The sequence below is a fragment of the Acinonyx jubatus genome, chromosome C1, assembly GCF_027475565.1.
Source record: "Acinonyx jubatus isolate Ajub_Pintada_27869175 chromosome C1, VMU_Ajub_asm_v1.0, whole genome shotgun sequence".
In the NCBI taxonomy this organism is placed as follows: Eukaryota; Metazoa; Chordata; class Mammalia; order Carnivora; family Felidae; genus Acinonyx; species Acinonyx jubatus.
In genome coordinates, this window is record NC_069381.1 from 204,677,229 (window position 1) to 204,691,318 (window position 14,090).

General features: G+C 41.5%; 1 protein-coding gene across 12 annotated transcripts in view; it reads right to left on the reverse strand.

Moving 5' to 3' along the window:
• Window positions 1-14,090, reverse strand: part of DOCK10 (dedicator of cytokinesis 10) — a 268,554-nt gene that overhangs the window by 44,867 nt on the left and 209,597 nt on the right. For all 12 annotated transcript variants that reach the window (XM_053215871.1, XM_027049213.2, XM_053215870.1 and 9 more), the window contains exons 28-29: window positions 8,378-8,524; window positions 1,521-1,604 (exon numbers count right to left, since the gene is read on the reverse strand). In XM_053215871.1, coding sequence (XP_053071846.1) covers window positions 1,521-1,604; window positions 8,378-8,524 — 231 coding nt within the window. The remainder of the gene's footprint in view (window positions 1-1,520; window positions 1,605-8,377; window positions 8,525-14,090) is intronic.

Consider the following 14,090-nt stretch of genomic DNA (forward strand, 5'->3'; position numbering starts at 1 on the left):
TTAAGACTCAGTTGGGTTGTGTTCACTAATACCAGCTAACAAAACAAAACATATTCCATTTGCTCAGATTATTTTAGAATTCTATTTTGTGGCAATTTGGGTTAATAATTTAAAATACTGTCATTTCAAACGAGAATAGTGCTTGACTTAACCCTTTGCATCAAAGTGAACAGGAGCATAATTAAATTGTATGTTAATTATTTTTCAATGAGTATGTTCTGTTTTCTCTCTAAGAGAGTACATAATTAAGGTCTCCTTGAATTATACCTAAAAGGATATTCTGCGAATTTCATGCATAATTGGGGCACTAACAAAGAATATTCTTTCAAAAAATATTTACAGAGGAAACTGGATTCTCAAAACCCAAATGGCATAGAATCATGTAACTTCCCTAGTCAAAAGTAAATCTCCACTGCCCCAAAAATAATATTCAGATTCCTAAGTGTGGCATGAAAGGATATAAGATCATTATTTACTTTTGGCCTCTGTAGATTTGTTATTCTTTCCCAGTACCAAGATAATTACCCCTTGGGGACTTTCCTTCTTCCTAATGGGCAAAGGTTACTGGGGAACTATTAACTCAGGTGCCCTGTCTTCCTTCCTTAAGAGGCAGGCATGTGACCCAAAGCGGGTTGGTCACACACTTCCTCTCTGGAATGTAAATCTTAAGCCGAGTGTCAAGAGAAAGAAAATGGTCCCAATGTATTTTTTAAGCAGTAGCAGAGCTTGGCCCATGGTTCCTCCTTTGCAATGACTCTTGTGCCCTAGTCCCTGCTCCTTCTCAAGCCCAGCTTTCCATCTCTTTCTTTCACTGATGTCATTGCTCTTCTAATACTCGCCCGTTGCTCAAACTGGCATAAGTTTCTGTTGCTTGCAACCCAGAGACTCTTAACTGGTACAGCTTTCATGATCTCACCCATGTCCAGTCTTATTTTCCTCCAGCATATGCCCAACTGTAGCTCAATGGTTCTCAAACTTGAGAGTACCTAAGAATCACCTGAAAGCCTTGTTGGAATACAGGTTTCTGGGCTCCACCTGTCACAGTCAGTTCTCAGCTCACTGGTCTGGGAACCACACTTGGAGAATCATTGCTCTCCAGCCTATCTCTCGACATATCCTCCCTATTTAGGAAGAGGGGGTCAACTGTCCTATTTTGCCCCAGACTCAACAATTTCAGAAAAGTGAGACGTTCAGTGCTAAAACCAAGGCAGTCAAGCAAACTGGGATGTAAGAACTGTGGCTGAAAAGAATCCCTCCTTTCACCACCCACCGGAAATAAGAGTGAAACATCACACATTCATGTTCACACTCCACATGCCACAGCCTCCCCATTAAAGAAAGGACTTGGGAGCCTAACTCAGATGAACCGTTTTAAAAGGCTGCCTCTCACTGGGATAGACATTATTTTTTGATGTGGAGAATGCACAGGCTAAGGTTTTAGGCAGCCAGACACAGAGACTAGTTTATTTATTTATAACGCAATGGTTTAGAAAGCAATCCCACCTGCACTTGGCTCTTACCTTGAGATCACCAGAGGAGAACATGCTGATGTAATTGTTAACCATCTTAAATACAAAGCCCCGGTCCATAAATGTAAAACAGCGCTAAAAAAATATAAAATTGTAAATTCAGATATTTTTACTTTAAAGATTGTTAAAGATTTTAGGAAAGAAGAATAAACATATTGCAATAAAATGATATTTAGCTAAATGTGTTGTGTAATAAATGTTTAAAAAAACTCGACACCATATTTAGGCATTCACCCATGTATGGCAACTAATTAAAACACTAGACAGAGCGCGCACACCAGAAAGTGACAAACTCTTCTTTGTCAACTTTATTTGAACAGCAGTTCTGCAGTGAAATATCATAGCCCTTTCCTTTCCTTTCTATACAGAAGGTTTTAGCTTTTACTTGTCTATTCTTTAATCACTTAGTTCCATTTTGTTACCGTGTTTTAGTAATCTGACTCTGGGGTTTGTAGGGCGAAGGAAGATCCCTTGCGGCACAGCACTGGGTATGGAATAGGGGTGGCAGCGATGGGTCAGGAAAGCCTTTTTACCTTTCTGGCTTCCTTCAACAGAAGGTTGAAGGAAAGAAAACCTTTCTTTTCAGGCAAGGCAGCTTGACTTTGAAGAGTGAAGGTAAGAGATCCTGAGATTGCCATCTCTTCCTCTGTGGTCAAACTCTCTTCACTGTAAGAAGGAGGGTCTTAAACAGCAGGTAGTTCTGGAGGAGGCAGGTGGACATTCCAAGTTGGAACAGCACGCTCTCTCCAAAAGACCAATGGCCATGTCACCAGTAACCAAGCAACAGCGGCCAAATAACCGGGCACAAGTGTGAAGTCGGAGGCACACACAGTGTTTCCTGATGCTGTATCTTGGGGAGGCGCTAATGCAGATTGCCACGTGGAGGTCCTCACGGTGTGCGTGAGTTCAAGTCTGTCCATCCAAATGCATGTGAGAGCGCCTACCACATGCGAAAACCTTTCAGCTGCTGCGCCACTGAGTGGGGAGGGCTTCGTTCTTGTCCAAAGAGCCCAGCGGAAGGTCTTCGCCTCGGTTCTGCACATCGTGGATCTCTTCCCAATTTTACGAACAAGTCTCTTTTCTCAGAAAAGGCTGGACATAAAATCCTGTCATAGGTAGTACACCAAGCGGGAGGTCTCCCACTGAAATACATCTGTGCATAAACAAGAGCTGTTTTCTCTAATAATGTTCTACCAATTGTTAAGTCGTTTATATTTTTGTTTTGTTTTCCTTCGTTTTTTTTTCGTAGTGACTTTTGAGGTTCCTACTCATTCATTACTGTGTCAGTATGTTGCCTCATTTATCTTTTAATTTTTAATCTGAATTTAAGTTCTTTCAATTACTCTCTAGTCACTAAAAAGGAAATGACTCTCGTGTCCTACCATCTGCCAGTATAGCAGTGACAAGAGGCAGACACGCAGCATAATCAAAGGCTCAGACGATGTAAAGCAGGAGGGGAGGGGGGGAGGAAGAGAGGGGCTCTTGTGTCTTGTGCACCACGCAGGGTGCTTGCGGGTGTGGCAAACCCAGAGAAATGTGGAGCTTTCTCTGGAGAAGACCTCTTGCTGTCTTTTTTGTGTTGGAAAGGGGTTTGGGTCCCATCTTATGGAGAAAGGAGGACCATCCAGTGTAACTGTGGGCTTGAGAAACATCTCAATAAAAAAGCAGGTGAAAAGAACCCTGGGGATGTCAGTGGGGAAGACACCAGGGCTCCTTGAGTCGATGGAGGAGAGGATGGTGAGTCCTGTCACTGAACGTGGCAATTGACACCTCCCAGGGGCTACTGTGGTTATTCTGAGGAACAGACCTGATAGCTTTTGAAGGAGGTCAGGCTCCAGGACCAGTGAATGGGGAAGACGGGGAGAAGGCCGCGTTTGGGGTTTTCTGAGATTGAAGAATGACCTTCGATGTGGTAAGTCTGTCATGCTTTCCAAGGGGCAGTGAGAGAAAAAAGGGGGTCATTCCCAGGAAACAAGATCATCCGCATCAGCCTTCTGCCTGCAGAGAGCCCTCCTGAGGTCAGGCTTCATCAAGCAGCTCTCCTCTCATGGGTCTCCCGTGTCTGGTCCACCCCAATGTGTGCTTCGCCCCAGGTACAGAGGCTCTTCTGCCCGTTGCTGAGGTCTAGAGGGGCCTCTCTCTGCTTCTGTTTTAAAATAATTTATAGTAACCTTTTATAGCAACAGAAAATAATTTGCAGTGGGCTTTGGCAAACTACAGCCCAGGGGCCAAAACTGGCTCACTGTCTGCTTCTATAAATAAAGTTTTATTGGAACACAACCCCACTCAATCACTTCCCTGTCATCTACGGTGAATGGTTTAGGGCTGTATTGTGTTCCAATAGCAAAGTTGAGTAGCTGTGTCAGAGACCGTACGTCCTGCTACAAATTTTTAGTATTTAGCTGTTCACAAAAAAAAGTTTGCAGGTTCTTGATCTGGAGAACTTATAACCTACCAACATTTTCTCAGTTTCATTTAGTAAACTAAAAGCTAAATATTCTAAACTACGTGCAAACACAGATTTTAATAAAAACAATATTTTATTTCACCGATTGTGAGGACAATGGCAATTTTAGTCTATAATTTGCTCAGTGAAGAGGATGAAGCCCTAAATTGCAAAACAAACCGGAGGAGTGTCCTTGCTTTTTTTTTTTTTTTTTTTTATGTTCTTCAAGCCACTAGTCCTGCTATTTCCTCTTTCATCTTGGATACTTTCCTTTGCCCCTGTGCTCGACAGCAGCTTAGGTACGACCAACAGCAACTTTTGCATAGATGAGCTCTATGGAAAAGTGGGTGATGGGCCTTGAGGAGGGCACTTGTTGGGATGAGCACTGGGTGTTGTATGGAAACCAATTTGACAATCAATTATATTTAAAAAAAAAGTCATAGAGCGTTTAAGTCAAATAGAGTAAATACGAAGACTTTCCCCTTTGCAGAGACTCACTTACCCATTTCTGTCGATGTTTACGGAGAAATATCACAGATGTTTCTTAAAAAAAATTTTTTTTAACATTTATTTTCTTTTTTGAGAGACAGAGCATGAGCAGGGGAAGGGCAGAGAGACGGAGACACAGAATCAGAAGCAGGCTCCAGGCTCTGAGCTGTCAGCACAGAGCCCGATGCAGGACTCGAACCCACGAACTGTGAGATCGTGACCTGAGCCGGAGTCGGACGCTCAACCGACTGAGCCACCCAGGCGCCCCTTACAGATGTTTCTTTTTCTTTTCTTTTTTTTTTTTTTTTAACGTTTATTTATTTTTGAGACAGAGAGAGACAGAGCATGAACAGGGGAGGGGCAGAGAGAGAGGGAGACACAGAATCTGAAACAGGCTCCAGGCCCTGAGCTGTCAGCACAGAGCCCGATGCGGGGTTCGAACTCACGGACTGTGAGATCATGACCTGAGCCGAAGTCGGATACTTAACCGACCAAGCCACCCAGGCGCCCCGAGATGTTTCTTTAAATGTATTTTGCTACCGAACTAAAACGGGCTCCTATATTAGATGATTTCCAAAGTTGGCTGAAATAAAGCCATTAGGCAGCCACGTGGGTAAAGAGGCACGGCTGTCTGAGCAGGAAAATACAAATTACAAGGAACTTTCCCTTGCTCTCTCCTTGGTATCAGGCCTGCGTGAGAAGAGTACTTAGATGGGTTCGCTCCGGAACGGTGGAGTTGTGACCCAGATTGGCAGTAAAAAGAAAAATTACAAAAGCTACACATGTATCCATGGACCCATTTGCATCCCATCTACTTTCAGGACGGAATACCCAGAGAATGTACAGGTCTTGGCTTAGTTGTTGCAAAAATCTTACTTTCCCATGATATGATATATCATGGAGAAAGGCACATTGTCACCTAGGACATTTTTAAAAAATGTTTATTTTTGTGTTTATTTTAATTTTCTTTTAACGTTTATTTATTTTTGAGAGAGAGAGAGTGAGCGCACAAGCAGGGGAGGGGCAGAGAGAGAGAGAGGGGGACACAGAATCTGAAGCAGGCTCTGGGCCCCAGGCTGTCAGCACAGAGCCCGACGCGGGGCTCGGACCCACAAACCGTGACACCATGACCTGAGCCGAAGTCAGACGCTTAACTGACTGAGCCACCCAGGCGCCCCTCACTTAGGACATTTTTATATGCCCACACCAGACATACTGCTCTCTCCATTCTTGGAAAACAATTTTGACACAGCTACGGTGTTACAATTATTTTTCAATTGTAAAATTCCAATGCCAACTAATCCGCAGTATTTGATCGCTGTTGTAAAATTTAATAACCAAAAGAAGCAGAAGTCACTTGAAGCCCAAAGTGAGCAGATCACTCTTATCAGATTTCCGGGAATATAAGAGATTAAGAAAAAATGTTTATTTATTTGTTTTGAGAGAGAGTGTGTTTGCACATGGGCGTGCAAGCACGTGGAGTAGGGGCGGAGAGAGAGGGAGAGAGAGAGTGCAAAACAGGCTGCAGGCTCACAACCTGCCGTGAGGTCCTGACCTGAGCTGAAATCAAGAGTCGGACCCTCTACCAACCGAGCCACCCAGGTGCCCCTATATGAGATTTATAATGCCAACAGCATGAGTGGAGAAGCTGAAAGCTCAAAGTTCATCCGTTCATAGGCATTGTGCCAAATGACTACATTAAATTTTACATTCAAAAAATCATTCTGTCTCCTTTTCCCTTTTTCTCTCCTAGTTCAAAAGATTTCATCTGATAATCTTCACAAAAAGTTAAAAAAAAAGTTTTCTGTGTCAAGTAAATGCCATTAAAACTAAAACTTGAGGGGCACCTGGATGGTTCAGTCGGTTGAGCATCTGACTCTGGTTCAGGTCATGATGTCATGGTTCATGAGTTCGAGCCCCACGTCAGGCTCGGTGCAGACAGTGAGGAGCCTGCTTCGGATCTTCTGTTCCCCTCCCTCTGTCTGCCCCTGTCCCGCTCCCGCATGCATACACACATTCTCTCTCTCTCTCTCTCTCTCTCTCTCTCAAAAATAAACATTAACAACAAAAAAAAACAGTACAATTTGAAAACAATGCTTGCAGAATGGACTTTTATAGTGTACAACATATTCAACTCTTTTCACTTATAAACTTCACCTAGGTATTGCTTTCGATTTGCAGTCCATGTAATCTTTGTATCTTACAGACCATATTTGTTCATCTATTGCCAATCCGTGCTTTTAGCCCACACATTTCACAAAACTACTGGGACCACCGATAGCTTCTACTCCATGCTGTCCTTTTCAATCTTCAACATTTTTCACTTGCTTCCAATTTTGACATTAGTTTATGTACAAGCAGCAACTTTTGGATGCATAAGCTCCAAGGAAAACATATTTATCCCAACAAGCACACAGCATTTAAGCCAAGGAAGATAGAGAAAGGGTCTTCCCCCTTTTAAAAGACTCGCTTAGCCATCATTCTTTGCAATTTAGGGAAGAATATTACAGATGTTTCTTCAACATAATTTGCTTACAAATTGGACAATTTATCATTTTTTCCAAATTTCCTCTTCTACCAAGCACTTCAAATAACCTACTAGCATAGTAATAAGCTTTATTCCTGTACATCTTAAAATGTGGTATAAAACTATAGTAATTTTTCCTCGACCCTCTTCATCCCTAATCTTGACCATGCCTTTCTTTTTTTTTCTGAAAGCAAGTAAAAAGCAAAAATAAGAAGCAAAATATTGGAGAAAACAGTGAATGTGAGATGAGACCAACTACAGTGTATAGTTTGAAATGATGTTTAATATATTAAAAACAGATTTTACTGGATTAAAATTCACCAAAGATGATTTGGAATAATTTTATGGCCTCTTGGCTTTATATTGTTAGTATTTATTTATAAATTCTCACACTTATGCAGTATATTCTTGTATCATAAAGATACAAGAAAAGTGGCTTCATCAAGGATATAATAGTCAATAGTTGGGCAAAAGAAGGAATAGAAGAAAAACATGTTTCTAGTTGAATGTATTATTTGTTAAATGATATACCATTCTTCTACATTAGCTTTGTTTTTTTTTCTTGACTAGCATTTTTGCCTTCTCAATTCAATCTGTAACCCAAAGAAATATAACTTTAGTACGATATATATGTGTATATATATACTGACGTTAGAAAGTAGTTTCTCAATACTTAAATTGATCATTTTTAAAATGCGATTGGTGCATAATATTTTCGTCATGTATAAAAGAGCCTGGAGGTAATATAATAAAAATGCCAAATTACCCTAAGTTCCCAAAGCGGCTATTTGACATCATTAGTAGAGCTACAGGCAATCCAGAACATTACTCCAAGGGCAGAAATGCCCAAGAAAATATTGCCACATTGCAGCTTTTCCTTTAAAAATCTCACTTAAAAAATATTTAGAAATACTAAGATTTGACAATACTCAAATGGATACTTTTATTGAAGCTTGGTTTTTCTTCTGGGACTCTAAATTGGAAAAAAATATTAATTTTTTTTTTTTTTTTACTTTGAGAGAGAGAGAGGGAAACAGTGTGTGAGCTGGGGAGGAGGAAGAGGGAGAGAGAGAGAGAGAGAGAGAGAAAATCCCAAGCAGGCTTCAGGCTCAGTGTGGAGCCCAATGTGGGGCTCGATCCCACAATCCTGGGACCATGACCTGAGCTGAAATCAAGAACTGGATGTTCAAATGACTGAGCCACCCAGGCACCCCAAATCGAAACAAAATATTAAAAAGTAATATGTATAGATAAAAGTATTAATCTAATAGTGCTAAGTTTTGACTCTTTTATCATAAATGGAGATGTGAGTTGATTAACATTCAGAATATCTTGCATTCACTATCATGAAGGCTTGTATGGGACTGTGAACTTTTTTAACTGTACCTTAAGAAATCTGGCAACGCTTTGATTTGCCCTTCTTGTCTCTTCAAGTGCATCTTTGTACTTCCAAATCACGTGATCGCATAGGACCATTACAAGATTGTCCAATTCATTCTGGTAAGATTCAGGAAATCTTTGAGTCCGAGAAAGCTGGGGAAAGAATGGATCATTTCTTTATAATGTGGCATGTGGAATCCTAAGCCTGTATATATGAAACAAAAAGTCCTTTTGAAAACTTGAAAGCAATTACAAAATAGGAACCCTTTTGATTTCAAGATTATAATTTCCATCATTTTCCCTTAACGCTCCCTTCTATCTTGGCCAATGATGTTTTTCACTTTTTAAAAAATTTTTTCTTAAGTTTATTTATTTATTTTGAAAGAGAGAGAGAGAGAGAGAGAGAGAGAGAGAGAGAGAGAGAGAGAGAGAACGAGAGAACGAGAGAACATAAGCAGGGGAAGGTCAGCGAGAAGGAGAGACAGAATCCCAAGCAGGCCCTGCAACATTAGTGCAGAGCCTGACGTGGGGCTTGAACTCAAAAATTGTGAGATCATGACCCGAGTCGAGATCAAGAGTTGGACAGTTAACCCACTGCACCACTCAGGTGGTCCTCACTTTTTCATTAAAAAGTAAATTATCTATTAATATAGCAAACTATTCAAACAGTGTAGAAATGTAACATGTTCTATGACCTCTCACATCTTAATTCCCCCCCTTCCCTGTTAGAAAATAACTACAATAAATATTAGTCTAGATTTCCATTAACACGTAGTTTTCTATTTAATTCAAAATCAATTATTTTGATTTTTTTAAGATGCGGTATCCCCAATAAACAACTATAAGAGATCAATGAATGAGTAACTGAATGAGTGCTGGTTTGAAATGTCCTCTAGTAAAGTCCCAGCTAGTCTTTTCTGAAAACATATTTCAGCTTTATAAAAGTAATTATCTATTAATTATATTATTAATTAATTAATTATCTATTAATTATAAAATAATTAATTAATTATCTATTAATTATAAAAGTAAATTATCTATTAATATAGCAAACTATTCAAACAGTGTAGAAATGTAACATGTTCTATGACCTCTCACATCTTAATTCCCCCCCTTCCCTGTTAGAAAATAACTACAATAAATATTAGTCTAGATTTCCATTAACACGTAGTTTTCTATTTAATTCAAAATCAATTATTTTGATTTTTTTAAGATGCGGTATCCCCAATAAACAACTATAAGAGATCAATGAATGAGTAACTGAATGAGTACTGGTTTGAAATGTCCTCTAGTAAAGTCCCAGCTAGTCTTTTCTGAAAACATATTTCAGCTTTATTGACGTGTAACTGACATAGAAAACTGTAAGATGTTTAAAGTGCACACTGGTGCTTTGATACACATATACCACATGTATATCATGAAAGATTCCTTCCATATAGTTAACATATCCATCACCTCACATCTTTATTATTTTTTTGGTAAGAACATTTAAGTTTTACTCTGTGAGCATATTTCAATCATACAACACACTGTTATTAGCTATAATCACCAGGTTTTACATCAGCCTCTCCACCTTTATTCATCTCGTAACTTCAAGTTTGTACAAGCTCATCCTAAGGTCACGGTCCCAGGATATGCCACAGCAGGTGTCAGTGGGACCTCCCAGTTAAGAGACTTGCCACCAGACATAAAATGACTTGGCTCTGAGATTAGATAACATTCATTGACCTAAACTCTGTGGGTTCCTAATGACTCTCCTCCGGTCCAGGAATCTTCTGCTCCTGTTGGACCTCCCGCACAGAAGGGGAAAGTTTTGGGCAGCTAAGTTTTCCCATCTAGCCGTACTTCATGAATTCACATAGCCCTTCGCACGAGACAGGCAAGATTGATTCATCTTTATAAGTTGACTTTAAAATTAGCCTCACATTTTCACCATAGATAGAAACACAAAATTTAGAGTTAGACTGAACTCTATATATTTCTAAAATTCTCAGCACCCAGCCTTCCATGTGACGAGATTAAAACAAGGAGGATGAAGTTATAGGAATCACATGGAACAAACAAGAGGTTCAACTGGCTTTTCCTTCCTCCTCCCTTCCTCCTTCCTTCCTTCCTTCCTTCCTACCTTCCTTCCTTCCTTCCTTCCTTCTTCCTTCCCTTCCTTCCTTCCTTCCTTCCTTCCTTCCTTCCTTTCCTTCCTTCCTTCCTCCTTCCCTTCCTTCCTACCTTCCTTCCTCCATTCCTTCCTTCCTTCCTTCCTCCATTCCTTCCTTCCTTCCTTCCTCCCTCCCTTCCTTCCTTCCTTCCTCCTTCCCTTCCTTCCTTCCTTCCTCCCTTCCTTCCTTCCTCCTTCCCTTCCTTCCTTCCTCCCTTCCTTCCTTCCTTCCTTCCTCCTTCCCTCCCTCCCTTCCTTCCTTCCTCCTTTCCTTCCTTCCTTCCTTCCTCCCTCCCTTCCTTCCTTCCTCCTTTCCTTCCTTCCTTCCTTCCTTCCTCCCTTCCTTCCTTCCTTCCTTCCTTCCTTCCTTCCTTCCTTCCCTCCCTCCCTTCCTTCCTCCTCCCTCCCTCCTTCCCTCCCTCTTCCTTTCTTCTTTTCTTTCTTTCTAAGACCAAGTTCTTAAGTGCTTATGTGCACTGGATTATTTTTAAATCCATTTACCAGGACACGGCTATATAGATATTTTGGGATAGTATGGTTACCCTCTATGTATATTTAACGCTTACTGTGGAAATCAAATTACATTAACAACAAATAAACATAAATTATTTAATCACGTGGGAAGTTTTTCATTCTGCTCCATATACCTTGGGAAATAAAGTAAACAATTCACCTACATGAAAACAACATTCTTTTTAAATAATCAAAGCACATCTGTAGATTTCCTCTTTTCCTTTTGTTAATCCTCTAAGATGCATTATATATATCAGCACCAACATTTTCTTCACAGCACATGTGCTGACACCTTGGGCTTTGATATTCCCTCGGTTCTTCCCTCTTTTTGTCTACTTCTCTAACTCCTTGTGGCCTACTCCCACTCTTAACCCAAAGAAGTTCTGACAGGTAAATATGTGAGTAGTGTTTTTAATTGTTCTCCAGAAGTATATCCCAAAGGCTCAATTGAAATGGGAGAGCGTCTGCACCGGGAATCGTGGATTTCTGTCTCAGAATAGGGGGAGAAAAGAGGCAAAGGAATAGCACAGTCTGATCGTAAGCCAAAGAGCCAGAACACATTGGAGAGTGTGGGCTATCTATCGTATGGCATATGTCACCAGGGGCAGGCATAGAATGCACGGGCTGAATTTCAGGCTCTTGGCAATTTTTTAGGAAAAGGAGGCTGGTGGGAAACAAAAGGTCAGCCAGTACCATGAACCTCTTGCTACTAGAGATCAGTGCAGAGAAGGCATCCATAAGTTCCTAGTGAACAGGAACTCACCTTTGTCAAGAACACATGTGGAGGTGCTTTCTGCCTCTCAGGGCGCCAAACCAGATGCCTCTCCTGACTTCCTCAAATCTCCCACACTCCGTGATGACAAAAACTATCTTAATGGTGGGGGAAGCCATTCATTTCACAATTGAAAAAAAAAAGAAAGAAAGAAAAGACAACACAAAAAGTGTAAGAGGTGTGCATTGTGGATGCTTTTGAATGAAATGATGGTATCAGGTCGGTGATGAATGGAGATGGTTAGAAAACTCAAAGGTGATGCAGGGTGCCTGGGTGGCTCAGCTGGTTAAAGATCCGACTTCAGCTCAGATCATGATCTCACAGCTCATGAGTTCGGGCCTCATGCCGGGCTCTGTGCTGACAGCTCAGAGCCTGGAGCCTGCTTCAGATCCTGTGTGTGTGTGTGTGTGTGTGTGTGTGTGTGTGTGTGTGTGTCTGTGTCCCTCCCCTGCTCATGCTCTGTCTCTCTGTGTCTCTCAAAAATAAGTAAACATTAAAAAAAATTAAAAAAAAAAGAGAACTTGAAGGTGATGGGCCCTTGAGAGGACACTGGAGGGTGGGGTAGCCCCTGAAGGTGACAATGAAAAAGAAACCTGAATCAGCGAAGATAAACGGTTAGACACGAGGGCATCGTCCATGATGAGTTCCTTTATTTTTAACTGTTCATAAGGGCATCTGTGACCTATCTGAGCAGATAAATACTGGTAGGAATGAAAGGGTTTTAGTCTAATCCGTTCTTCTCACAGATGAGAAAATATGCTCTGAGATGCTAAGTGTCTTTTTTATTATCTACCCTGTTAGTGATGGGGCAAGGACTGGAGTGGTGAGGTTTCCTAACTCCCAACACAGCTCAGTAACAGAGACATATGAATAATTCTTATCTTTACATTAGATTTTCTCTTCCTTCCAGACAGGAGGTTTTCATCACTGGAAGAGGGAGAGCAGACACAGCTGAAAACCAAACAGATGATCTAAGAGGTAAGTTAGGAAGCTCCGGAGACGATTAAGTGTCCAGCCAAGGCCGATCTGCTATGCTTAGGTCAAGCCATGGTTGGAGAGACCTGGAGTCTGGAAGCATGGATCTGGGTGGACGGCCCAAGGACAGGTGGCTACGCACACTTTCCTAAACCCTCAGCCTTGGTACAAGTGCCCTACTTCCCCCGATTTAGAGACTGCATTTCTCCCAGGTGAACTGTCCTAACGTAACCCAGCTATGAACTTGCTGGGCCTAATAAGGTATGAAAGAGAGTATACCCTAAGAAGCTGGAAGAGTTAGTTGGCATGTACCAAGCAGGAGCCACGGGAGTTCCTCTGGTCCCCAAGGGGGCCAGAAAGAAGAGTGAATAAGTTAAAATTCATTGACATTTTATCAGGACTTGAGTGAAGTGATACCTTTGGGTGGACCACTCATTGTTAGGATGGCTCTTAGCATCCTGGTGACGGCACATTCTAAGCAGCGTGAAAATGAGAATACTTGAGGTGTCCTGGCAGATGACAGAAGAAAGAATAAAGAGACAGAGGAAAATGGATACGTAAGAATGGACAGGTAGAGACCAGAAGATCCACTGGAGGATCAAGTTCTACAGGAACGTCCGCGAGTCACATCATTCACACCAAAGCCATCAAAAAGGTGGGACTGACATCTCTAAGAAGTTCAGTGGTCTCCCGTCTGCCGATGAGACAGGCAGTCACAGTGCTGGCTCACTAACAGTCATGGCGGTGATGGTCCCCCAAATAACAGAGGCCAGGAGATTGTACTTAACCTCCAGGAGCCAGAAGGCCGCAATTACGGTAACAGGTAGGAAGGCTGGAGAGCAGCCAAGGGGACTTGACCCTCAGGTAGTTGTAGAGCTAGTTAAAAATATTGGAGTCCCTCTGGGAAAAACAGGAACCAACGATGGCAATACTCAATCTACCAAAAAGGCAGCTTCTCATCTCAGAAGATGACGATGTTTGCTCCAAAAAATATTTGCGATTCCTTTCTCTGCCTCTAGACCTGAGTCAGTTTTCAGATCTGGTACACACTGATCGAAGGGGAGACAGGGTCTCTACAAAAAGCCCCCTGCAATACTGCAGTTAAGCATATACTTTAATGATTCTATCAGCCCTCTACAAAAGGCTCCACAGCCTTGGACTCAGATGACTGCACTAGGGGGAGGGGAGCACTCATGTATTTCAAGCACTATTTAATACGAGATCTGAGCTGATACCGGTATCTGAAGGCCAAAAGAATCATCACGCCCACCCTGTTACAGTGGGAACTTAAAAGGAATCCATAA